General features: G+C 39.5%; 1 protein-coding gene across 1 annotated transcript in view; it reads left to right on the top strand.

The window, feature by feature from the left end:
• EFCAB3 (EF-hand calcium binding domain 3) overlaps window positions 1-25,964 on the top strand; it is a 38,921-nt gene extending 12,957 nt beyond the window's left edge. The window contains exons 4-11 of the mRNA XM_068978842.1: window positions 3,052-3,128; window positions 6,249-6,392; window positions 8,749-8,820; window positions 10,225-10,345; window positions 16,003-16,196; window positions 16,543-16,727; window positions 20,111-20,233; window positions 25,638-25,964. Of these exons, the coding sequence (XP_068834943.1) occupies window positions 3,052-3,128; window positions 6,249-6,392; window positions 8,749-8,820; window positions 10,225-10,345; window positions 16,003-16,196; window positions 16,543-16,727; window positions 20,111-20,233; window positions 25,638-25,964 (1,243 nt within the window). The remainder of the gene's footprint in view (window positions 1-3,051; window positions 3,129-6,248; window positions 6,393-8,748; window positions 8,821-10,224; window positions 10,346-16,002; window positions 16,197-16,542; window positions 16,728-20,110; window positions 20,234-25,637) is intronic.

The raw sequence follows: 25,964 nt of genomic DNA on the forward strand, positions 1-25,964 counted from the left end.
AGCCAGGCTTCAGCAATACGTGAACCGTGAACTTCCAGATGTTCAAGCTGGTTTTAGAAAAGGCAGAGGAACCAGAGATCAAATCACCAATATCTGCTGGATCATCGAAAAAGCAAGAGAGTTCCAGAAAAAACATCTATTTCTCCTTTACTGACTATGCCAAAGCCTTTGATTGTGTGGATCACAATAAACTGTGGAAAATTCTGAAAGAGATGGGAATACCAGACCACTGACCTGCCTCTTGAGAAACCTATATGCAGGTCAGGAAGCAACAGTTAGAACTGGACATGAAACAACAGACTGGTTCCAAATAGGAAAAGGAGTATGTCAAGGCTGTATATTGTCACCCTGCTTATTTAACTTATATGCAGAGTACATCATGAGAAACGCTGGGCTAGATGAAGCACAAGCTGGAATCAAGATTCCCAGGAAAAATATCAATAACCTCAGATATGCAGATGACACTACCCTTATGGCAGAAAGTGAAGAACTAAAGAGCCTCTTGCTGAAAGTGAAAGAGGAGAGTGAAAAAGTTGGCTTAAAGTTCAACATTCAGAAAACGAAGATCATGGCATCTGGCCCCATCACTTCATGGCAAATAGATGGGGAAACAGTGGAAACAGTGTCTGACTTTATTTTGGAGGGCTCCAAAATCACTACAGATGGTGACTGAAGCCATGAACTTAAAAGACGCCTACTCCTTGGAAGGAAAGTTATGACCAACCTAGATAGCATATTCAAAAGCAGAGACATTACTTTGTCAACAAAGGTCCATCTCGCCAAGGCCATGGTTTTTCCAGTAGTCATGTATGGATGTGAGAGCTGGACTATAAAGAAATCTGAGTGCCAAAGAATTTATACATTGAACTGTGGTGTTGGAGAAGACTCTTGAGAGTCCCTTGGACTGCAAAGAGATCCAATTAGTCCATCCTAATGGAAATCAGTCCTGGGTGTTCATTGGAAGAACTGATTATGAAGCTGAAACTAAATATTTTGGCCACTTAATGAGAAGAGCTGACTCATTTGAAAAGATCCTGATGTTGGGAAAGATTGAAGGCATGAGGAGAAGGGGATGACAGATGATGAGGTGGTTAGATGGCATCACAGACTCAATGGACACAAGTTTGGGTAAACTCCAGGAGTTGGTGAGGGACAGGGAGGCCTAGCGTGCTGTGGTTCATGCGATTGCAAAAAGTCAGACAGACTGAGCAACTGAACTGAACTGAACTGAATAAAGACATGAGATGATTCTCTTGAGGAGGGCCTGACAACCCACTCCAGTGTTCTTGCCTGGAAAATTTCAGGGACAGAGGAGCCTGGTGGCCCCCAGTCCATGGGGTCACAGAGAGTCAGACACAACTGAGTGACGGAGCACAATAAGACTGCATTGCCTGGCCTTCTGCTTTCCTCTTGCTTCTTGAGAACTTCATATTTCTCCATCTCCTGCATCATTTATGTCATGCGAAAGTAATCTGTTTATATTTAGAATTATAAACAGTGAATATAAAATAACCTGAGTAAAGGTATCAAGTCAGTAATAAAAATTAAACACCAGAAGAAATCAATGTTAGTAAAAGCTGAGAAAATAAGACTAGATAAAATTCCATGTCAAAAATGTTGAGATTGGTGCATTTTGAGACCTTATCACCTTTTTTTCCAGGTCCCTCTTTAAACATGAGCTGGTGACTTAACTAGATACTGTAGAGGAAACTAAATTCATTAACCATAATTTTTTAATCTAACTTCTATGTTTATATTTCTTCTAGTTTTACTTTTTAAATTTATTATTGTAAAAGCACAAAAACAAAGAGATTACATATTTCTTAAAACCTTTAATTCTACTAGTATCAAAACTAAATGTTGGGAAGGGATATATGTATGCTTATGTTAGCTTCCCTGGTGGCTCAGACAGTAAAGCATCTGCTTACAATGTGGGAGACCCGGGTTTGATTCCTGGGTCGGGAAGATCCCCTGGAGAAGGAAATGGCAATCCACTCCAGCACTCTTGCCTGGAAAATTCCATGGATGGAGGAGCCTGATAGGCTACAGTCCATGGGGTCACAAAGAGTCGAACACGACTGAGCGACTTCACTTTCACTTTCATGGTAGATTCACATAGTTGTTCAGCAGAAACTAACATAATGTTGTAAAGCAATTATCCTCCAATTAAAAATATATTTTTAAAAAATAGAAAAAAAAATTTTAAACCAGATGTATTTTAAATAAAATATATCCATAAAATTGTGTTTATTATAAATTTATTATTAAATTACCACATTATTAAAAATCCAGTTTTGCATAATATATTTTTATGTTCCTAAAATAATAATATATCACTGCAGATATATATAAAATAATCCCCAAAGTATTAATCTTCTCCTTATTTTCAGATTTTATTTTTTGAGGAAACAAAAGGTCATCCAGGGTTCCAAACTTTCCAGAACTGTTCTCTCTTGATGAGAGATGTTAATAGATAGATACAGCTGACATGAGGCACTGAGCAGCAAGGGGAGGTGGGAGAGCAGCAGAAATCAGTCTACTGCTGTCTCCCCATATGCTGGTAAAAATACAGTTTGGCAAAGTTATAAAATAAACAGGAAAGTAAAAGTTTTGCTATAAGTATATTCATCATAATAAGATTATTTAAACATTAAAAATTTGAAACAACTTATATTTCTAACAATAGTAATCGTGTAAGGCTTATATTCTTCAGCACTGGAGTCAAATAAACCTGGATTTGAATCCCAGGGCTTCCATTTATTATCTTTCTGACTCAGGACAAGTTATTTAATCCCTCTGAGCCTCAGTTTCCTCTTGTAAAATGGAAGAAATCAAAAATTTTAAGGGGTTAGGGTGATGGGCAAGTCTAGGGCAGACAAGGACCTCCATGACCAATGTCACTGCCCATCCTGTAGCTATTGGCAGTTGACAGTAACAGGTCCCTTAGGTAGTGTGACTCGATATATTTTGATTCTTACAGCCACTCCAGTCAGCAAAAACTGATGAATGGAACTAATATTTGCTGGTTTCAATACACATCTCTTTCCTCAGGGATAAAGATTTACCAGGACTTCTGTCATGTCAATTACAGCACAAAGAAAGGAAGCTGAGCCCTTCACAAATGCGAGGTAATGAGAGCCATGCTCTAATTAGTATGAAACAACTAATTAGTATAAACATCTAACTAGTGTAAACAACTATGCAACAAGTTGTTTCATAGGGGTATAGATGAACAATTCTACAACTATTGTAAATGTATACATAGGTTGAATATGTAAGTGACTGAATGGTAGATGGTGGGATCCAGGTTTCTCTCTGTTGGAGAGGTTTCAGATAAACAAGGGGAGAAGGCTAAAGTGAAACAGTGGAACTGGAGTAGAATGAGATGTCAGTATAAATTCATGTTTAGGTTAATATGGATGCAGATGGCTAGATCAAGAAATAAGTAGAGATATGTGTATGTACATGGGTTAGTGTATGTGCATATACTTGCTAGCTCTGTTTGCTGAGAAGACAGAAGCAGACAACCCCATAGCCACAAGCATACCTAGCACCCAGATCTTGGTTTCCAGTGTCAGTCTCCTGTCAAAGAACCAAAGTTCCTTGGACAAATGGCTGATTGGAGGGCTTGGATGGAGAATATACAAGATGAACATGGAATATCTTGCAGTGCCAGAAAGTTAGGAGATGCTCAAAATACAAAAGAACAGGAGCATGTCAAAGGGATACAGAAACCAACCTTAAAGAGCTCACAACAGCCAGAGCTGGAACAATTTGAACAATAAAAATGAATAATATTGGATTATAACTCAAAGCATAAAAAAAAAAGATTGATGTCCCTAATGACAAAATAAATGATTGAGTTTTTTAAATGAAGAAGATACCAATCTCTGTTACAAAAGAAATCCAAATGATATATTAATAGATACTACCTCTTCCAGGAGGTGGAACTTAATTCCCCATTCCCCTGGGCCCTCTGTCCCTTTAACCTGGACTAGCGACTTGCTTCCAAAGAGTAGAATATGAAAAAGAAAGGAAAGAAATATACACTGGAAAAATCTGACAAACATTACCTCGTCAGTGATAAGTCATGTTGATAGCCTTGGCATAATGATGAGAACAGCACTTCACTTCTGTGGTTTCCCTTCCCCAAACCCATAATCTCAGGCTAACCGTGAGAAAAACAGCAGAAAAACCCAAATTGAAGGACTACCACAAAGCACCTGAATAACACTCCTCAAAAGTTGCAAGTGTCAGCAAAAAAAAAAAAAAGGAAAGACTGATAAACTGTTGGAGAGAAAAGGCCAAAAAAAAATGACAACTAAATGTAACAATGTAATATGGACAGGATCCTGGAACAGGAAAAGAGTGGAGGGAAGAACCAGTAAAACCCAAATAACGTGTGCAGTTTAGTTACTAGTACTATACCAACGTTGGCTTCGTGATGTGGCAAGGGTACTACAGTAATGTTAGATGTTCATGATACAGGAAGCTACAGGGATTCTCTGTGCTCTCTTTGCAACTACATCTGAAACCAATCTGAAATAAAACTGAAAATAAATTTTTAAACGTAACCCCACATAACATCACCTCTCTGACCTCTCCCACTCCTTTCCTCTTGCTCACTCTGCTCCAGCCACACTAGCATCCTTGTTGTTCCTGGAATGTGCTGGGCCCATTCCCCTAGGATCTTTGCTCCAGCTCTTCCCTCTGCCTAGTCCTCTCTTCCCTTCCTCCAGATACCCACTCTCTCACCTTTCAAGTCTTTGCTCAAATCTTACCTTTTAATACAAGCAACCTATCCTTCAATCCCTAGAAATCCCAAACCCCCAACCCTGTGTTACTTTTTTTTTCCATAGCACTTACCACCTTCTAACACACTCTCTAACTTAACTATTTATTATATTTGTATAAAGGCAGAATCTTTACCTAGTGCACTAAGGTATCCTAGGCACTTAGACTAGCCCCTGGCACGTAGAAGGCATGTAGTAAGTATTTGTTGATTAAGTTTCATGAATGCCTACTACATGCCAGAAATACTGGGAGAAAAAAAAGAAACACGTCAGAGACAGTTCCAGCCCTTGAGAAGCCTGCCTTATATCAAAGGAGAAAGCTGTTAATTTTTCACATAACTATAGGGCAGTAATTTCTATAGAATTAATCACTCTTGTACATAGAGGCACTAAAACTCAAATGCAATATGAAATCTTTTATTCTGGTGCCACTTAGGGACTACCTTGTTCTGGATTTACCCCTTCATTTACTAATTTGGGGCTTTTCTGGTGGTTCAGATGGTATAAAGTCCACCAGCAAGGCTGGAGACCTGAGTTCAATCCCTGGGTTGGGAAGATCCCCTCAAGAGGGCAGTGGCAACCCCCTCCAGTATTCTTGCCTGAGAATTCCATGGACAGAGAAGCCTGATGGGCTATAGTCCATGGGGTCTCAAAGAGTTGAGCAGGACTGAACAACTAACACTTTACTAATTTTAGAAAATATATACCTAATTTTGACTCCAGTTAATGCCTTGAGTTTTTCTTTGAAAAAACTTTGAGTCTGTACAGAACATTCAGGCCTCACAGTTCCATGTAAGTCAGAAGTCAGATGGGCTCTCCTGGTTCCTCTTCGCTGGGGTCTTACAAGGCCAAAATGAAGGTGTTGGCCAGCCTGGCCTTTTATCTGGAGGCTCTGGAGGAGCATCTACTTAGCGGCTTGTTTGGGTTTTTGGCAGAATGCAATTCCTTGCAGTCACAGGCCTCAGGTCCCAACTTCCTTGCTGGCTCATACCCAGAAGTCTCTCTCGGTCCCTTAAGTCTACCTGAATTCCACATCATCTGCCCTCTCCATCCTCAAACCAGCAACAACCTGTCAAATCCAGCTGCTTTGAATCTCTCACTTCTGCCACATCTCTCTTGCTTCATAAGGGATCCATTCAAATAATCCAGGATAATCTACCTTAATTACATCTGCAGAATCCCTTCTGTCATGTAAAGTAATACATTCACAGGTTCCAGGAATTAGGGTGTGAAAATTTTTCAAAAGCCATTTTTGCTTTTCCACCAAGTAGTTTAATCTAGTTCGAATCTCATGGAAGGACACTGTTCTTTATAAGAAATGCCTATTAAGTACACAGATTTCTCTAAATGCGTTTTCAGAACATGACCTCCAATCAACAGTATTGTCTGTCCCAATTCCATTAGAATATGTGTTTATTCTTAAATAACTGCCCTAACTTAATTCTATTTCCCCAGCTTTCCAAGATGCCTACAATTTCTTTAACAAGGATAAAACTGGCTGTATTGATTTACATGGAATGATGTGCACTTTAGCTAAGTTGGGAATGAATCTAACGAAGCACGATGTCTATAATGAATTAAGATGTGCTGATATTGATCGTGAGTACTTTGACTTGCCATTTTTTATAGAAGATTTTTATAAATACATTTTTCTCAATCTATATAAACATGAGAAGTAAGCCTCATTTATTTGCCAAAAGTACATATATGTGTTTCTCTTTAAAGTTATCAGTGAGGTATGTGTACAAGTTATGAAATTGAATTAAAGCTACAAAATGGGCTAGTTTTTGAAAAAGCCTGTGTGGGAACCAAAAGTGACTGTTGTATTTAATATCAAATTCAGATTACCTGTCATAATATACATTTTGGAGACTACCTTGAAATAAAGAAAGACATTGACAATTTCAAAAATAACCTGTTACTGTTACTCAAAAACTGGACTCACCTCTTACTGGGTGTTGAGCCAAAAGACACAACCAAGCCTAACAGCAGAAGAAGGGAGGATTCATTACTTGCAACAAGTAAGGAGAACACTGAGGATATTTCCCAAAGCAATTTCTCCCCAACTGCAATACTGGAGAGGTTTTTAAGCTAAGGTTGCATACCTATTCATGGAGGGGCTTGAGCAAAGGAGAATGCAGCATAGAATTGGGGCAAAGGTCAAACAGAGCCCAGGCTCTAGTTGATGGAGGTCATGATGGTCAGCACAGGTCAGCATCTACCATCCTGAGGCTCTAGGTAGTTTGGTGGTTTAGAGCTTGAGGGCGTTTGGATCCTGCAAAACAGCTCAAGAATGTGCTTCGGGCTAATCTTTACCTTAGAAACTGAACTGGGGAGTCTTTACAACTGATATATCATCTCCTGGTAATACCTGTTTGTTTTTACATTCTTCATTCCTTTAAAATAATTAACTATGTAACTCAGCTGGTAAAGAATTGCCTGCAATGCAGGAGACTTGGGTTCAATCCCTGGGTTGGGAAGAACCCCTGGAGAATGGAAAGGCTACCCACTCCAGTATTCTGACCTGGAGAATTCCATGGACTGAATGGTCCATGGAGTCGCAAAGAATCAGACATGACTGAGTGACTTTCACTCACTTCACTCAGTTCAGTTCAGTACCTCAGTCGTGTCCGACTCTTTGCAACTCCATGAATCGCAGCACGCCAGGCCTCCCTGTCCATCACCGACTCCCGGAGTTCACTCAGACTCCCGTCCATCGAGTCAGTGATGCCATCCAGCCATCTCATCCTCTGTCATCCCCTTCTCCTCCTGCAATCCCTCCCAGCATCAGTCTTTTCCAATGAGTCAGCTCTTTGCATCAGGTGGCCAAAGTACTGGAGTTTCAGCTTTTGCATCATTCCTTCCAAAGAATACCCAGGACTGATCTCCTTTAGAATGAACTGATTGGATCTCCTTGCAGTCCAAGGGACTCTCAAGAGTCTTCTCCAGCACCACAGTTCAAAAGCATCAATTCTTCAGTGCTCAGCCTTCTTCACAGTCCAACTCTCACATCCATACGTGACCACTGGAAAAACCATAGCCTTGACTAGACAGACCTTTGTTGGCAAAGTAATGTCTCTGCTTTTCAATATGCTATCTAGGTTGCTCATAACTTTTCTTCCAAGGAGTAAGCGTCTTTTAATTTCATGGCTGCAGTCACCATCTGCAGTGATTTTGGAGCCCCCCAAAATAAAGTCTGACACTGTTTCTACTGTTTCCCCATCTATTTCCCATGAAGTGATGGGACCAGAGGCCATGATCTTCGTTTTCTGAGTGTTGAGCTTTAAGCCAACTTTTTCACTCTCCACTTTCACTTTCATCAAGGGACTTTTTAGTTCCTCTTCTTTTACAAGGACAAGCACTGTGACCAGATTCAGATGACAAAATGGCTTAGGCCTAAAGTGACTTCTCTTATATCAAGATAGTTAGGTCTAGTTTTCTTCTTCCCAGAATCCTCTACCATATCTGCCTGCATTACCAAGGTTATCCAAGCCCTTTGTTTCTGTTTGAATCATAATGGTACAAATCTTTCTTCCATCACTAGAGCCACCTATATTGAATTTAATGCCACAGCACTTTTATTGATATTTTTTAAAGCATGTAAGTAGTCTTTTCTTTGAATACTAGTGATTAGTAGCCCAAGCTGGTATGTTGTGTGGAATAAGTATTCAGCACAATACCTTTTCCCACCACACCCCACTCACTGCCAATGTCCCAGTCAATCAGCAGCACCCTTCATGGGAGTCAGTCACCATTTAATTAAAGTGTCACTTGTTTCCACTAACTGCCCAAAGTTTTATCCTTTCATTGAAACACACTCTAATAGCACTTGTTATCCTTTAATTTTAGAAGAAAGGGGTATAATTCAGGGATAGCCTAATAATAAAATATAGAGGTGGGTGTGAAATGGGAAGGTGACTATAGCCTTGTTCTGAACCTTGGATCTCTGTTGCAGAGGATGGGAAGGTGAACTTCTTAGACTTTTTAAAGGTGCTAACAGATAAGAACCGCTTCCTTAAGGCTGTGGGTAAGTATGTTGCTAAATAGATGGCAGTGGGGTAGTTGCAATTCACTGCATAGTAAATGTTGTTCCTTTAGACCTCCAATCAGGCAGGTATAGTCTGGGATGTGATTTACTTTTGTACTGCTTCTCTTAAAACAAATTTTGCCAAGGAAATTGATACAGTTTTAGAATTTTAACTTAAATCCATCAAGTCCTTCTGCAGGAGACACTGCTTTTTGGACTTAAGTGAGAACAGTCAGGCAGTGGTGCAGAAAATTTTGGTCACCTTTTATATTTATATACCACTCCAGTATTCTTGCCTGGAGAATTCCATGGACAGAGGAGCCTGGAAAGCTATGGTCCGTGGACTTGCAGAGATGGACACGACTGAGCGACCAACACTTTATATTACTTTAATTCTTTACCAAATCCATGTGCTACTTTGGGAGGCGCTACTCTTACAAAAGAAAAATGGATACATATAGCACTCTAAATGTTTGGGGCTTCCCCAGTGGCTCAGGCAGTAAAGAATCTGCCTGCAATGCAGGAGACCTGGGTTCAATCCCTGAGTTGGGAAGACCCCCTGGAGGAGGAAATGGCAACCCACTCCAGTATTCTTGCCTGGAGAATTCCATGGGCAAAGGAGCCTGGTGGGCTACAGTCCGTGGGCTAAGCGACCAACACTTTCATTTCATATATTTTTAGAAAAATGCTGTCTCTCTCATGCATATTTGGGTATAGATAATTCACCATTCCTGAAAAAATCTTCCTTACCCCAATAAACCTCTGCCCTCACTGTGAGAGCAGGAGAGTCTGCTGGAGGTTCCGGAACATGTTCTCACACAAGGTTTAACAACTTGGAGATACACTCAATTTATTGCTATTAGTTCTCTAATGGTTTGTTTATGAGTTTAATAAGCTGCCTTGGAAAATCTGACCTTATTCATATCATGTTTTCTAGATAAATACATTCCAAATTCCAAATACTATATACAGTTTTAAAAAAGACATCCTTTCATAAGCTATGAACTGTCTTAGTATAAACAGAAGTTACTATTTCAAGTATCGCTATAGTAACAAGGGTTTGCCTGCACAGCAGAGTTATGTTTATCAACAGTTCCTTTTCATAGACGAACAGAATAGTCCTTAACATATAATTCATGTTTATGTTAAATGTATTACTACATTTACTTAGAAGTCACTGAACTAAAAGTATTTCATTTTAAATCCCATGATTATTTTGTCTGTTCAGTAATCAAAATGATCTTCCTGCCAAACAGAACAGACTTTGAATGTTTGTTTATAATTCTTTAGCTTTTGACTTGGTTTTAATATTGTATATACAGTAAAATGACTGTCACTTTAACACTTTTTATGATCATTTTTTTTTCAGAAGGCATTTTGAATCTTTTTTTTTCCCCTCCATAGTTCCAGAAAAGGGGACCTGTTTAGATCTAGCTGGCAACCCAGGGATCCTGTTGTTTGAAATCCTATCAAAGCTTATAGAGACTTCAGCCTTACCCAAAAAGGCAATATCGGAAATAGTAAGGTAGGTGGCAAAGGAACAAAAATGACCTCAGCAACACTTAGGAGGATTTTACAAGGCAACTGCCTCTCCCTGACATCCTAACATCTCCACAGATCTGCCCCCAAACAAGGAGAAGGTGTACAGGCAGCTAGCTACTCATGGGCCGCAACATGAGACCTCATAGCGCTGCCTAGTTCTGAAACTGCAAGGCTGATTCAGACCATCTCAGGACCCCACTGAGAGCCTATGATAGCCCAGAAAGTTCAGCTTCGGAAGTTCCCTGGTGGCCTGGTGGTTAAGATTCCAGGCTTTCAGTGTGGTGACCCAGGTTCAATCCCTGATAAGGGAACTGAGATCCTGCAAGCCCAGCAACATGACCAAAAAAACAAAAGTTCAGCTTCTCCTACTCTGGGCTAGAAAACTTCAGGGGAATAAGACTATTCTGGAATGATTTGGGGTGAGCTTGGAAACTGAGTTTGAATACAAGATACTCCCATTCACACTGGATCTCTCAGGAGCTCTGAAAAAATCCTTTGGGACAAAGGGCAGCAATTTCATACCTCCCAAAGTAGTGTTTGGACTGGAGCAGAGCCAAAATTAGACTTTAGAATAGGATAAGGAAACATTCTCACACCCAAATGTGTTTATTCCAGCAAATGTCATTGAAGATACATTTCCTCAATATAGTTCTATCATGGTATTGCAAAAATTAAATGTTGCCATTATCAGTCTTTTCAAAGCATTCTACTTTGAAAAGCATTATTCTTTCAAAGCATTCTACTATCCCACTTCAAGAGATTTTAAAATACAGAATACCACCAACAATGTAAAATATCCTCTGCTCCTCAACAGGTAATCTCTTTATATTGTCCCACACCTCGATCAGATGTAGAACAGAGGGTATGCAACATTCTACACTTCATTCCAAGTCAAATACATTTGTTAAATCCCTGATATTGGTACACAAATGTATCACATTCTTAACCTCTCAGCCTCAGTTTCCTCATCTGTAGAATGAGAATAATAATACCTATAACACAATTATAGGACAATTGTAAGGACATCTGGTAATGCAGGTACAGTGCTTAGCAAACATAAGACCTCAATGAATGTTAACTATTATCAGTATGTGTTCTGTATATGGGCTTCCCTGGTGGCTCAGAAGGTAAAGAGTCTACTGCAGTGCAGAAGACCTGAGTTTGATACCTGGGTTGGGAAAATCCCCTGGAGAAGGCAATGGCTACCCACTCCAGTATTCTTGCCTGAATTCCATGGACAGAAGAGCCTGGCAGGCTACAGTTCGTGGAGTTGCAAGAGTCAGACATGACTATGTGATTAACACTTTCACTTTCTTTTTTTTTTTTTACTTTATTTTACTTTACAATACTGTATTGGTTTTGCCATACATTGACATGAATCCACCACGGGTGTACATGTGTTCCCAAACATGAACCCCCCTCCCACCTCCCTCCCCATAACATCTCTCTGGGTCATCCCCGTGCACCAGCCCCAAGCATGCTGTATCCTGCATCGGACATAGACTTCTGAATGGGAGAAAATAATAGCAAATGAAGCAACTGACAAACAACTAATCTCAAAAATATACAAGCAACTTATGCAGCTCAATTCCAGAAAAACACTTCCACTTTCAACTATGTATATAAGCATAGAATATACATATTATCTATTTTAATCCTCACATACATGGCAACAAAGATCCCACATGCTGCAACTAAGACCCAGCACAGCCAAATTGAAAAAAAAGAAGAAAAGAAACAAGATAGTAAGGAATCGAGAAACCAAGGTCACAGAGAAATTCAACAACATAGGTTTTACACCAGTATTAAATACTAAAGTGAGGCCAGGTAAAATGAGGACTGAATGGATGGAATTAGCTTTGGTAGTTTAAGAAATCATAAGTGTGTGGCAGATTCATGTCAATGTATGGCAAAACTAATACAGTATTGTAAAGCAAAATAAAGTAAAAATAAAAATTTAAAGTAAAAAAAAGTGAACTACTTAGTCTCCAAAGGAAAAAAAAAGAAATCATAAGTGAACTTCAGTTCCAAAAGGATGATGGGAAGAAAGCCAAGTTTTAGGTGTTAAAAAATAGCAGTCATGTTAAATATACTAGAATAAGTGCATGTTTTAACTTTTTCTCCCTTCTGATATTACACTAAAATAATAGTAAAAGCATTTTAGAGGTCATAGAAAGAGGAATAAGAGCTGAAAAATGATATCAACATAATTGGAAGCTGGACAGGAAATGAATGACTGTTTACCGGCTAGTGAGATCAGAAGAAGCTGAAACTTGAATGGCTTCAGTAAAGGTCAAGAAGCAAGCCAGTTTTCACTGAAGAACACTTGAAACACTCAGGAATTGAGACACTCAGTTCAGTTCAGTTCAGTCACTCAGTCGTGTCCGACTCTTTGTGACCCCATGAATCACAGCATGCCAGGCTTCCCTGTCCATCACCAACTCCTGGAGTTCACTCAGACTCACGGTCCATCGAGTCAGTGATGCCATCCAGCCATCTCATCCTCTCTCGTCCCCTTCTCCTCCTGCCCCCAATCCCTCCCAGCATCAGAGTCTTTTCCAATGAGTCAACTCTTCGCATGAGGTGGCCAAAGTACTGGAGTTTCAGCTTCAGCATCAGTGCCTGATGAACTATGGATGGAGGTTCGTGACATTGTACAAGAGACAGGGAACCAGACCATCCCCATGGAAAAGAAATGCAAAAAAGCAAAATGGCTGTCAGGGGAGGGCCTTACAAAGAGCTGTGAAAAGAAGAGAAGCGAAAAGCTAAGGAGAAAAGGAAAGATATAAGCATCTGAATGCCGAGTTCCAAAGAATAGCAAGGAGAGATAAGAAAGCCTTCCTCAGCAATCAATGCAAAGAAATAGAGGAAAATAACAGAATGGGAAAGGCTAGAGATCTCTTCAAGAAAATTAGATTTACCAATGGAACATTTCATGCAAAGATGGGCTCAATAAAGCAGAGGTGTAGGGAGCCCAAAATACAAATACTAGTTAAAAGTAGCATTGAGAAGCAGGTTGACCCTTAGATTCCTCTCTCTAACCCCACACAACCAAGTGACTGCTTGGCAGTTAACTCTCTGAAGAGGTTGTACCAGAGATTGGGCTCAGGGAGATCAGACATAACTGAGGATGAGGGTATCAGTGAAAACAGGGTTACATGAAATCCTACTTACTGAATGGTGAGACTCTACCAGCCACCTTCACCTTCCCTAAACCCCACTAACAGCTAGAGTTTTATACTAGATAAAATAGTAGAGGACCCCTCTCCAGAGAAATTGACTAGACAAACACAGAAAGAAAAAACCCAGACAACCACAATTAAAAGACCCTTAATGAAACAATGCTCCAACCAGTTACCTGACAGTAAATTTCCTACTCAATAAGATCCACCACACCAATGAATGAGTATTGTGGCCTTAAAGAGTATTTATTCTCACTCTTAAGTATGAATAGACATCCAAAGATCAAGAGATAGTTAAGGAAAACCTGTGTTAGTGAAGAAAGATTGAAACAGGAAAAAAGGAAGGAAGGAAAGAAGGGAAGGAGGGAAGAAAGGAAACATTTGTAAACATAACCTGGTATGCAGCTGATATTGGTCACAGCCACTATGGAAGATAATATTCAGGTTCCTTAAGAAACTAAAACTAGAGCTACCATATGACCCAGCAATCCCACTCCTGGGCATATATCAGAGAAAAACCTGGTCTGAAAGGATATATCCAACATTCATTGCAGCACTGTATACATGGATGCAACCAAAATGTCCACTGACAGATGAATGGGTAAAGAAGATGTGGTGCATACATACAGTGGAATGTTACTCAGCCGTTAAAAAGAATGGAACAATGACATTTGCAGCAACGTGGATAAACTTGGAGATTATCATACTAAGTAAGCCAGGCAGAGAAAGACAAATATGACATGATAACACTTATATGTGGAATCTTTTTAAAATGACACAAATGAACTTATTTCCAGAACAGAAACAGACTCACAAACTTAGAGAATGAGCTTATGGTTTCTGGGGGGAGGAACAGGGGAAAGGAATAGTTAGGTAATTTGGGATGGACATGTACACGCTGCTACATTTTAAATGGATAACCAACAAGGACCTACTGTATAGCACATAGAACTCTATGTTATGTGGCAGCCTGGATGGGAGGGGAGTTTGGAGGAGAATGAATATGTGTGTGTGTGTGGGTGAGTGCCTTCGCTGTTCACCTGAAACTATCACAACATTTTTGTTAATCGGCTATACCCCACTACAAAATAAAAAGTTTAAAATAGTAACCAACAAGGACTTACAGGGAACTCTGCTCAATACTCTGTAATATCCTAAATGGGTAAATAATATGAAAAAGAATAGATATATGTATAGGGATAACTAAACCACTCTGTGGTATACTTGTAACTAACACAACATTGTTAAGCAACTATACTCCAATATAAAATACATTTAAAAAAAAAAAGGTTAGGGAAGGAAGTATCTGATTACAAACCAGACTCCAATCAGAACACGATCAGCACATCTCCTACCCAACCACTGCTGCAGCTCCAATATTTAGAACGAGTTCTTTCCCTCTTCCTGAGAGGAAAAGAAAGATTGCTCGTCACCATCCCAGGGAGAAGTGAAGCCTCCTGATGCTGTAGTAGAAAGAAACCTGTGAAGTAATGAGAAGCAAGGTCCTATATCTTGTTCTCTGGGACAGTCCTCCACTCAGCACACTGTGAGATCTTCCACTTTGGTACTGAAGCCCCCACTGCAGCAAATCAGTGAGAAACACGTTTTTCCATCTAAGCAGTGAGCGACCAGATCCCTACCTCAGCTGCTAAGAGGAGTCTCTGTCTCAGCAGCAAGAAGGAATCTGACCTGTCACTGATAATCCAAACATACCTTTGGGAATGTTTGTGCTGTGAATTAGAGACCTTTTATCATATGGAGCCTGTGCCACATAAAGAATTTATAACCTAAAATGCACAGTAACATATCTCCTAAATACATTCATACACATGACTGCATGTACATGTACACATGCATGCGTGCGCGCGCGCACACACACACACACACACACACAGATTGTAAAGAATTACAGCAGTGATTTACTGTGGACATCTGTGGATAATAAGATTACTGATAACATTTTCTTTATACTTTTCTAACTCTTCCAGATTCTCTGCAATGAGAATTTCTTTCAATTTAAAAAATGTTGCATTTTAAAACCCAACATAAAATTACTATATTATACACCTGTAGCATATGATATTGTATAGAAGCTGCACTTCAATTTTAAAAAACAAACCACAAAATAATATAATAGTAGGCATGACTAATGTTTATAGTCAAGTTGATACCACTTAAGGGTTTGTCGGAGATCAAAATTGCTAGATGTTTTTCTAGACAAGACTGGGAAGTCTTGGAGCAGAGGAAGGAAGCCCGAGCCCAGGGACTGCATATATAAAGTAATCAAATGGTCTGTGGAAAATGTCAGTAGATATTCTATAAATGTCACATAAATGATATTAAATGACTATACAACTTAAACATATTCAGCATATATAACTTGCAAATTGACTTCTTTTTCTTTCTGTCCAACAGTCAGGCACTTTTTAACCATCTCTAAATTATCTTTATTTCCTAGCTATTTCCGAAGAAAATTCCAGGAAACCACCTCAGGAATGGTGTGGAGCCCCGATACTACGGGTTATGGAAAAAGGAGATTTAAGCCAGACATATGCACACCTCCAAGCTCAAGCACAGCTGCTTTCGCTAATGCTGCTCGGATTGCAATAATGAAAGAAAAGGATTTATTTAAATTTCTCGACGAGCTCAAGAGTAAGAGTCATTTGTCCTCTCCCCACCATTGTAAAAGATGTGTGTATATATTACTGGTCAGAAATAAATACTAGATGCCAAGTGCTTTAAGAGTAGGGCCACAGCGTATTCTGAGTGACTGGTCTGTCACACAGATATCATTTGAAACAAATGTGCATTTTACCTGAATCCCTAGACACCTGGATACAGCTGAAAGTCTGTGGATGGGTGGGGTGGTGGGAGCAGGAGAATGAAGAAGGGGTGGCAGGGCCGCTGAGGAGATGAATAGGCAAAGGGCAAATTAGGCATCACAGTTATGTCTTCTATGGGAATTTCTTCTTACATTTTTTTGTTTTTATATTTTCAGAATGCAATCCTCCTTCAGATAGCCCATATTCAAAAATACCCATCTTTCCACTGTTTCCTAATGTGGATGGAGTGGTAATGGGAAAGCCATTCAAAGACATACAGAAATTAGAAATGCTGAAGAGAAAGAAACCTCTGAATTTCTTTGAGAACTATTTTTTCCATAAAAAAGACTGGAAAACACAGGTGAGATTTGGATTATGTCATATCAGTTCAATATTTAGGTTTTTTAAGTTCTAACTTAAAACTAGTAATGTGCTTATTAATGACAAATATTTTCAGTCATGATATTTCAAACCAGACTCCATAGCCATGTTCCTAAATTTAAAATCCAGGTGTAAAAGGCTTCTCTCATAGCTCAGTGGTAAAGAATCCACCTGCCAGTGCAGAAGACACTTGTTTGATCCCTGGATCAAGAAGATCCCCTGTAAAAGGAAATGGCAACCCATTCCAGTATTCTTGCCTGGGAAATCCCATGGACAGTGAAGCCTGGCACGCAATAGACTATGGGATCACAAGAGTTGACATGACTTAGCAACTAAACAACAACAATAAATATTTAATTTAAACAAATCATTAAAATTGCTGAAAAATGTATAGTACTATAATTCTAATCTAGTCTATTATAACATCTAATCTAATGTACTATAAATGTTGATTAGAAACCAAGGAATGAAACTTTCAAGTTTCAGGGACTTCCCTAGCAGTCCATTGGTTAAGACAACATGCTTCTGCTGCAAAGGTCATGGGTTCAATCCCTGTTTGGGGAACTAAGATTCTGCATGTTGTGTGGCACAGTTAAAAAATAAAAAATAATTTTAAAATTCTACATGGCAAAAAAGTCACATTTGCAACTCATACATCAGAGAGCTTCAAAGTGATTAGAAAAAACTAACCTATATAAAAATGAGCAAAAGATATGAGCAGACAGTTCTCAGAAACATAAAAAGGCACTCAGTCTCACTCTTCATAAAAGATCCAAATTAAAACTACCCTGAGACGTTAGCTTTCCATGTTTGATTGCCCAAGACCAAAAAGCTGGAAACATGGGACATAAGACATAAGAGAGATAAAAGAGAAAAGCATACACATTTTATTAACTTTTACATATACCTGGGAAAATGAAAACCCAAAGAAGCAATTAGAATTAAACATTTATATACTGAAATAAAAAAAGAAATACTGGTTTGGAGAGTATCAGACAATAAGAAATAAAATACTACACCATGCTAACATGGAAGATGAGGAGGGTGGTGCTCAAAATGAAAGCTAAGTTCTTTTTATTGTTTGGGGAGAGGCTTATGATATTGATTAAATCTATAATTTGTTGCATTAATTGTAAATATTAAAAACATGAAGATAATCAGTAAAAACTAAAATGAATATTGCCAAACCATAGAGGAATAAAAAAATAAGAAAAAAAAGAGAACATGGGAAAATAGAAAGTACGAAACAAAATAGGCAGAAAAATCCAAATATATCAGTATCACAAGAAATGATTAAAGACACCAGTTTAAAAAAAATAATAAGGGGAAGGGAGGGAGGAAGGAAGAAAGAATTATTTTCAAGTTTAAAAGAAAGGGTGCTGATTTTTTTAAGTAGTTTTAAGATATATATCTTTTTACCTAAATTATGACCCAGAAACTTGAAAAAAAAGGGACAGAAGAAGATATATCAGGCAAATACAAATCAAAATAAGCTGTTATCCATATATTGGAGGGGGGAGAGAAAATTTAGGCAAAACATAAAGATAAAGATGCTATTTAATCATTTTTAATAATCAGGAGAATCTTCAAAATAAAACAGACACAAATTCACAGATAAAGAAAACAAACTGTTTACCAGGAGGGAGAAGAATGAGGACAGGAGCAAAATAGGTAAAGGAGATTAAGAGGTACAAACCACTCTAGATATAAAACCAGTTACAAGGATGTAGTGTACAATCAGGGAGTATAGCTAATACTTTATGATAACTTTGTATGGGATATAATCTATTAAATGTTGAATTACTGTTTGTTCATTTGAAACTAATATAGAAAGTCAACTATACTTCAATTTAAAAAAATTTTTGATCATCAGGAAGATAAAACTATTCTGAATCTGTATGTACGTAACAAATTGACAGATAAGGTGATATTTAACAGAATAATAAGGATTAGCTTTAGACTTTTTAGGTATTATACATGGTAAAAATAAATATTAAATGAATAAGCAAGTCCATAATCACAGTGGAAGATTTTTGTCATGCCTCTTCAGAAACTGATAATGCAAAGGAGCAGCAGGGAGGGGGGATCAAATCCTCTCACAAAAATTTAACTGTTTTTGTAACAGGAAGATAAACATGAAACTATAGCTTGATGGAGAATTGGAGTCTATAAGTATCTGTTCCAGGATGTAAGAGATGAGCACTTTTATAGCCAGGAGGAAGAACCCTTAGAACTCCGGTTCTCAATCTTGGTTGCACAACAGAACCCCCAGGGAGAGCTTTTACAGTCCTGCTGTCCTGGCCTCAACTCTGTCTAGTTAAATCAAATCTCTGGGAATGGGGCCTTGGCCTCAGGATTTTTTAAAGTTCCACTATGCAGCCAAAGCTGAAAACCACTGCTTAAAGAGAAACTGAAGATGTTTGAAGATGTAGAAGAGAGGCAAGACTGGCTAGGCCCAATGCAAAATGAAAATGTAGGTCCCCTTGTCCAAAAATAGTTAAAAATTTAAAAACAGCAACGTAAAACATTAAACCAAACTCAGGGCCCTTCTAAATACAAGGCCCTGTGTAATTACACAAGTCATACACCCATGAAACCAGCGCTGGAAAGGAGTAAATTGAAGGGAGGTGAATAAATAATGATATACAAAGAGACCTTGAAAATTAGGAAAAACTCTCACATATGAGAGGGAAGGAGGAAAAAATGAGTTAAAGGATGGAGAAATCCTAAGGTGGAAAGAAGAGCAAAAAGAATTCATGTTAGATAGATGTGAAGAGACAAGATCATTAGCTAAGGGAGTTTAAAGGTTTGGTTTTTCAGCAGCCACTGTGAGAGCTGTAAGATCTGCAAATGAAGAAAAGTAATGTCAAGCAGTACTGAGAACCTGGATGAGCCTGGGTCATACACATTTTCAAAGAAAGCAATCTGCATATTTATATGATTTCCATCAACACTGTTCAGCAGTCCAGGAACAGGGAAAAACAGATGGCTGGTTCCCTGTGAGAATTTTGGAAGTAGTCCAGGTTGTGCTCTGTGGAGGGCACAGTCATTTTCAATGCTTTGCAAGTTTGAGTGAGGATGGAGTTGGTGCCTCTCTACTCCCTACATCCATCCCAAACATAAACCATCCTCTGGTCTATACTTGTCTTGTGACTAGGCTTCACTATTAAGAGAGTTTGCTCGATGCCATTTACACATGGCACTATACCAGGTGCCCTGAAGCAACTGACAAGTGGTGTAGAAATAATCTTATAAATCATATACACACCCTTTCATAATACAGTATATTTCTGTGTATTTTGTCTTTGTTATGCAATTCAACTTAAATATGTTACTCACCTTCTTTTTTAAATGTTTATAAAGGCAGCAAATATAAAACCTGTTGACCCTACCTCAGGCTACTCAACTGATATCTTCACCATTGATCAAATAATCAAGAGAAAGCAGAACTGGACAGTGGCTGATGCAGCTGCTATTAAACCACACGTGAGTATTCACTGTTGAATGCCTTCCCAGAAACCATGGACAAAAACGTTTTCCACTTCATTACTACAACCATAGAACTTCCCTGGTGGCTCAGCGGTAAAGAATCTGCCTGCAATACAGGAGACACAGGAGACCCCAGTTTTATCCTTGGCTCATGAAGATTCCCCTGGAGGAGGAGATGGCAGCCCTCTCCAGTATTCTTGCCTAGAAAGTCTCATGGACACAGGGGCCTGGCAGAGGGCGTGGACCCATGGGCATGGGGTTGCAGGGCGTTGGAAATGGCCGAGCACATACACACTACAACCATAAAACCAAGATTTTTTTTTTTCTGTTCTCTGTCCTTAAGACCAGATCATTTCTCCTTTGGAGTTGTACCCAGCATCATTTCTGGGGCATTCATTTGTTTCATGCTGGAGACAGCAACTAGTTAAGGTAGTAAACCAGCAGTCACGGTGAGGGTTGTACTCAGGGAGGGAATTGTGATGAGTGACTGAATCTTTATTATGGCAGCTAACAGAATAATAGTAATAGTAGTTTAATTACGCTTCCTAGGTACCAGGCAGTGTGCTCTGTAAGCACTCTACAAGTACTTTATAGGTACTAATTCATTTACTTACCACAACAAACCTTTGAGTTAGGCACTGTTACTCCTTGTCATTTTTATGCACAGAGAGGTTACATGGTTTGCCCAAAGGCACACAGCTAGAAAGTAATAGAACCAGAATTATAAGCATGGGTACCTTGGATTCTAAAGAATCCACACTTTAACCACAACTCTGTGCTGGGTGTCTGCTTTCGTGCCCTCACTTCTTAGCAACTTTTGTCTCCCAGAAAGAAACTGTGGTGTATTTATTTTATGCCAGCTCCCTTCTGCATTTGACACTAATGATCAAGCTCTCCAAGACACATTCTACTTCCTGAGCCTTTACAATGGGGCTTCCCTGGTGGCTGAGATGGTAAAGAATTGGGAGAAGGAAATGGCTACCCATTCCTAGTATTCTTGCCTGGAGAGTTCCATGGACAGAAGCTTCGTGGGCTACAATCCAAGAGGTTGCAAAGAGTCAGACACAACTCAGCAACTAACACTTTTACTTTCTTAGCCTTTACAATGCATCTTCAATTCTATGTGTCTCTCTGTATCTTTCCTCTCTCTTCTTTTTCCTGAGGTTCACCCTTTTTTTCTATAGTTGAAGTACAATTGATTTGCAGTGTTTGAGGTATACATCAAAGTGATTCAGTTATACATACACAAATAAATATATCCTTTTTCAGATTCTTTTTTATTATAGGTTATTATAAGATATTGATTATACTTCCCTGTGCTATAAAATAGGTCCTTGTTTTTTATCTATTTTATATATAGTGGTGTATATCTATTAATCCCAAATTCCTAATTTACCCCTCCCCCCTTTCCCCCTTCAAACTTTGGTAACCATAAGTTTGTTTCCTATGTCTGTAAGCCTATTCCTATTTTGTAAGTAACTTAATCCATATCATCTTTTCGTGATATCACATATAAGTGATATCATATGTTTGTCTTTCTCTGTCTGACTTACTTCACTCAGTATGATACTCTCCAGATCCACCCATGTTGCTGGAAATGCCCTTATTTCATTCTTTTCTATGGCTGAGTAGTAGTCCACTGTATATATATAAACCCACATCTTCTTTATCCATTCATCTGTCAGTGGACATTTAAGTTCCTTAAGTCTTGATATTTCCTAGTTTTCTAGTCTCATCTTACTGCTCTTCTTATTAAACACATTCACTTGTTCAGTAAATATTTATCCAGTGTTAACAAGGTTCTGAGATTAGGAGATACTACAGAATAAAAAACACCATTCCTACCCTCAATCTTCCTACACTCTGATTCGCCTTGTTTCAGCTGCCACCTATACACCTGATCAGTCTTAACTGTCAGTGGCCTAGACGTCTTTCCAGTACTGCCTCATCTCACTGATTACTTGCTGAGCATATTTACCCTGCTGTCTCACAGCATATCCAGCTGGACACATCCAAAACCAAACTCATCATCCTACACATCAAACTGGCTCTTCCTCGAGGATTCCATACTACCATCTCCCTAGGCACTGAGACTTGAAGGCCAAGAGCCAACCTTCAGTTCAGTTCAGTTGCTCAGTCATGTCTGACTCTTTGCAACCCCATGAACCACAGCATGCCAGGTATCCCTGTCCATCACCAGCTGCCAGAGTCTACCCAAACCCATGTCCATTGAGTCGGTGATTCCATCCAACTATCTCATCCTCTGTCATCCCCTTCTCCTCCTGCCCTCAATCTTTCCCAGCATCAGGGTCTTTTCAAAAGAGTCAGTTATTTGCATGAGGTGGCCAAAGTGTTGAAGTTTCAGCTTCAGCATCATCAGTCCTTCCAATGAACACCCAGGACTGATCTCCTTTAGGATGGACTGGTTGGATCTCCTTGCAGTCCAAGGGACTCTCAAGGGTCTTCTCCAACACCACAGTTCAAAAGCATCAAGTCTTTCTTTATGATCTAACTCTCACATCCATACATGACTACTAGAAAAACCATAGCCTTGACTACACGGACCTTTGTAGACAAAGTAACATCTCTGCTTTTTTAATATGCTGTCTAGGTTGCTCATAACTTTCCTTCCAAGGAGTAAGCATCTTTTAATTTCGTGGCTGCAATCACCATCTGCAGTGATTTGGGAGCCCCCCAAAATAAAGTCAGCCACTGTTTCCACTGTTTCCCCATCTATTTGCCATTAAGTGAGGGGACTGGATGCCATGCTCTTCGTTTTTTGAATGTTGAGCTTTAAGCCAACTTTTTCACTCTCCTCTTTCACTTTCATCAAGAGGCTCTTTAGTTCTTCTTCACTTTCTGCCATAAGGGTGGTGTCATCTGCATATCTGAGGTTATTGATATTCTTCCCGCCAATCTTGATTCCAGCTTGTGCTTCATCTAGCCCAGTGCTTCTTATGATGTACTCTGCATATAAGTTAAATAAGCAGGGTGACAATATACAGCCTTGACATACTCCTTTTCCTATTTGGAACCAGTCTGTTGTTCCATGTCCAGTTTTAACTGTTGCTTCCTGACCTGCATACAGGCTTCTCAAGAGGCAGGTCAGGTGGTGTGGTATTCCCATCCCTTACAGAATTTTCCACAGTTTATTGTGATCCACACAGTCAAGGGCTTTGGCATAGTCAATAAAGCAGAAATAGATGTTTTTCTAGAACTCTGTTGCTTTTTTGATGATCCAGCAGATATTGGCAATTTGATCTCTGGTTCCTCTGCCGTTTCTAAAATCAGCTTGAACATCTGGAAGTTCACGGTTCGCATATTACTGAAGCCTGGCTTGGAGAATTTTGAGCATTACTTTACTAGCATGTGAGATGAGTGCAATTGTGCCGTAGTTTGAGCACTCTTTGGCATTGCCTTTCTTTGGAATAAAAACTGACCTTTTCCAGTCCTGTGGCCACTGCTGAGTTTTCCAAATTTGCTGGCATAATGAGTGCAGCACTTTCACAGCTTCATCTTTTAGGACTTGAAATAGTTCAACTGGAATTCCATCACCTCCACTAGCTTTGTTCGTAGTGATGCTTCCTAAGGCCCACTTCACTTCACATTCCAGGATGTCTGGCTCTAGATTAGTGATCACACCATTGTGATTATCTGGGTTGTGAAGATTTTTTTTGTACAGTTCTTCTGCGTACCACCTCTTCTTAATATCTTCTGCTTCTGTTAGGTCCATTTCTGTCCTTTATTGAGCCCATTTTTGCATGAAATGTTCCCATGGTAAATCTAATTTTCTCGAAGAGATCTCTAGTCTTTCCCATTCTATTGTTTTCCTCTATTTCTTTGCATTGATCGGTGAGGAAGGCTTTCTTATCTCTCCTTGCTATTCTTTGAAACTCTGCATTCAGATGCCTGTATCTTTCCTTTTCTCCTTTGCTTTTTGCTTCTCTTCTTTTCAAAGCTATTTGTAAGGCCTCCTCAGACAGCCATTTTGCTTTTTGACATTTCCTTTTCTTGGGGATGGTCTTGATCCCTGTCTCCTGTACAATGTCACGAACCTCCGTCCATAGTTCATCAGGCACTCTGTCTATCAGATCTAGTCCCTTAAATCTATTTCTCACTTCCACTGTGTAGTCATAAGGGATTTGACTTACGTCATACCTGAATGGTGTATTGGTATTCCCCACTTTCTTCAGTTGAAGTCTGAATTTGGCAACCATCCTTAAGTTATGTTTCTTCCTCACTCCCCACATATACTAATCACCAAATCTGGCTACTCCCATTTTCCCAAAGATTTTTCAAATCTGTCCCATTCATTCCATTGTATTGCTATTGCCTAAACTGAAGCCCTCATTAGGCTTTACCTGGACAACAACTTCCAACCTGCTATCCCTTCCTCACAGCTCCACCTGTTCTCCACACAGCTGCTATGGAGAATGGGTCCTAAGAAGATCCAACCTGTCACTGTCCTGCTTAAGAAATAAATGCTACCCTCTCGGCAATGGCAGCGTATTTCAACTGTATTTTCTGCTCCACACAACTGAGGGTCTCACTGCACTTCCCACAGAAAAGTGTCTTGCTACAGCATGACTTTCCCTGACAAAAGGGGTCTCCCCAACCTCACTGAGAACAAGTCTTAGGCCTTGATTACAGCAACAACACCTGACTTGCCTCTCCTCAAAGTTAACTCTTTAGTGATACCCTAGGGCCTGGACTCCCCTACCAGCTCTGGGATGAATTGCCTTGGAGCATTTGTTATGCTGTCTCCTCTCCCTGGAATACTTTCCCATGGCCACCTAATCCTTAGATTTAATCAAATCCTTGTGGACCTCCGGGCTTCCCTGGTGGCTCAGACAGTAAAGAATCAGCCTGCCATGCTGGAGACCTGGGTTCGATCCCTGGGTTGGGGAGATCTCCTAGAGAAGGAACAGCTACCCACTCTAGTATTCTGGCCTGGAGAATTCCATGGACAGAGGAGCCTGGAGGGCTACAGTCCATGGGGTCTCAAAGAGTCAAACACAACTGAGCTGTTTTCATTTCATTTTTCTTGTGGACCTCCTTAGCTCAGCATCTTCTGCCTTCCTGCCGTAGGCTGGACAGAGTGCCATCCTTGGCACTTGTGTTGTTCTAAGAGCCCATCTCCATCCCACATTTCCTCCTTGTTTTAGTCTACCATGTTTTTAAATTCTTATAAAATTTCTTAATATCTCACTACTCCTAAGTAATACATTTTCATTGTCCATCAACTCCTAACTCATGTGTCCTCAAGAGGCACTACCTAATATATAAATTCAGTGACATTCAAGTAACTTGAAAAAATAACCTTTGGGGTATCTAGAATTGTGGTCCAGAAACCAAAGATATTTTGCAGTAACTACTATAAACTACTGCTCTCTCACTGCAGGTAAAGAGAGCTACAGAAACCTATAACTTGGGAATTGCCCTTGAGCACCGGAAACAAATGCTAAACCTCTGGCGGAAGATTCGGGGAGATTTGATTGGAATAGAGAGTAAAAATGAGTCCTTTTATGACACCTTTTCTACTTATACATGGTCCTGGAATGTCTGCCAAGAATTACTTTCCCCGAAGGACCTAAAGTTATACGATGCCCACGTGAACAGGAATGCCTTCCACAATTCTGTATTCTCGTCCTCTTCAGATATCAGTGAATGTGACACAGACACAGGAAGAAAAAGAAAACGGAAAGGCTTCAAGGGCTTTCGACAATGA

The sequence above is a fragment of the Capricornis sumatraensis genome, chromosome 8, assembly GCF_032405125.1.
Source record: "Capricornis sumatraensis isolate serow.1 chromosome 8, serow.2, whole genome shotgun sequence".
Taxonomy (NCBI): domain Eukaryota; kingdom Metazoa; phylum Chordata; class Mammalia; order Artiodactyla; family Bovidae; genus Capricornis; species Capricornis sumatraensis.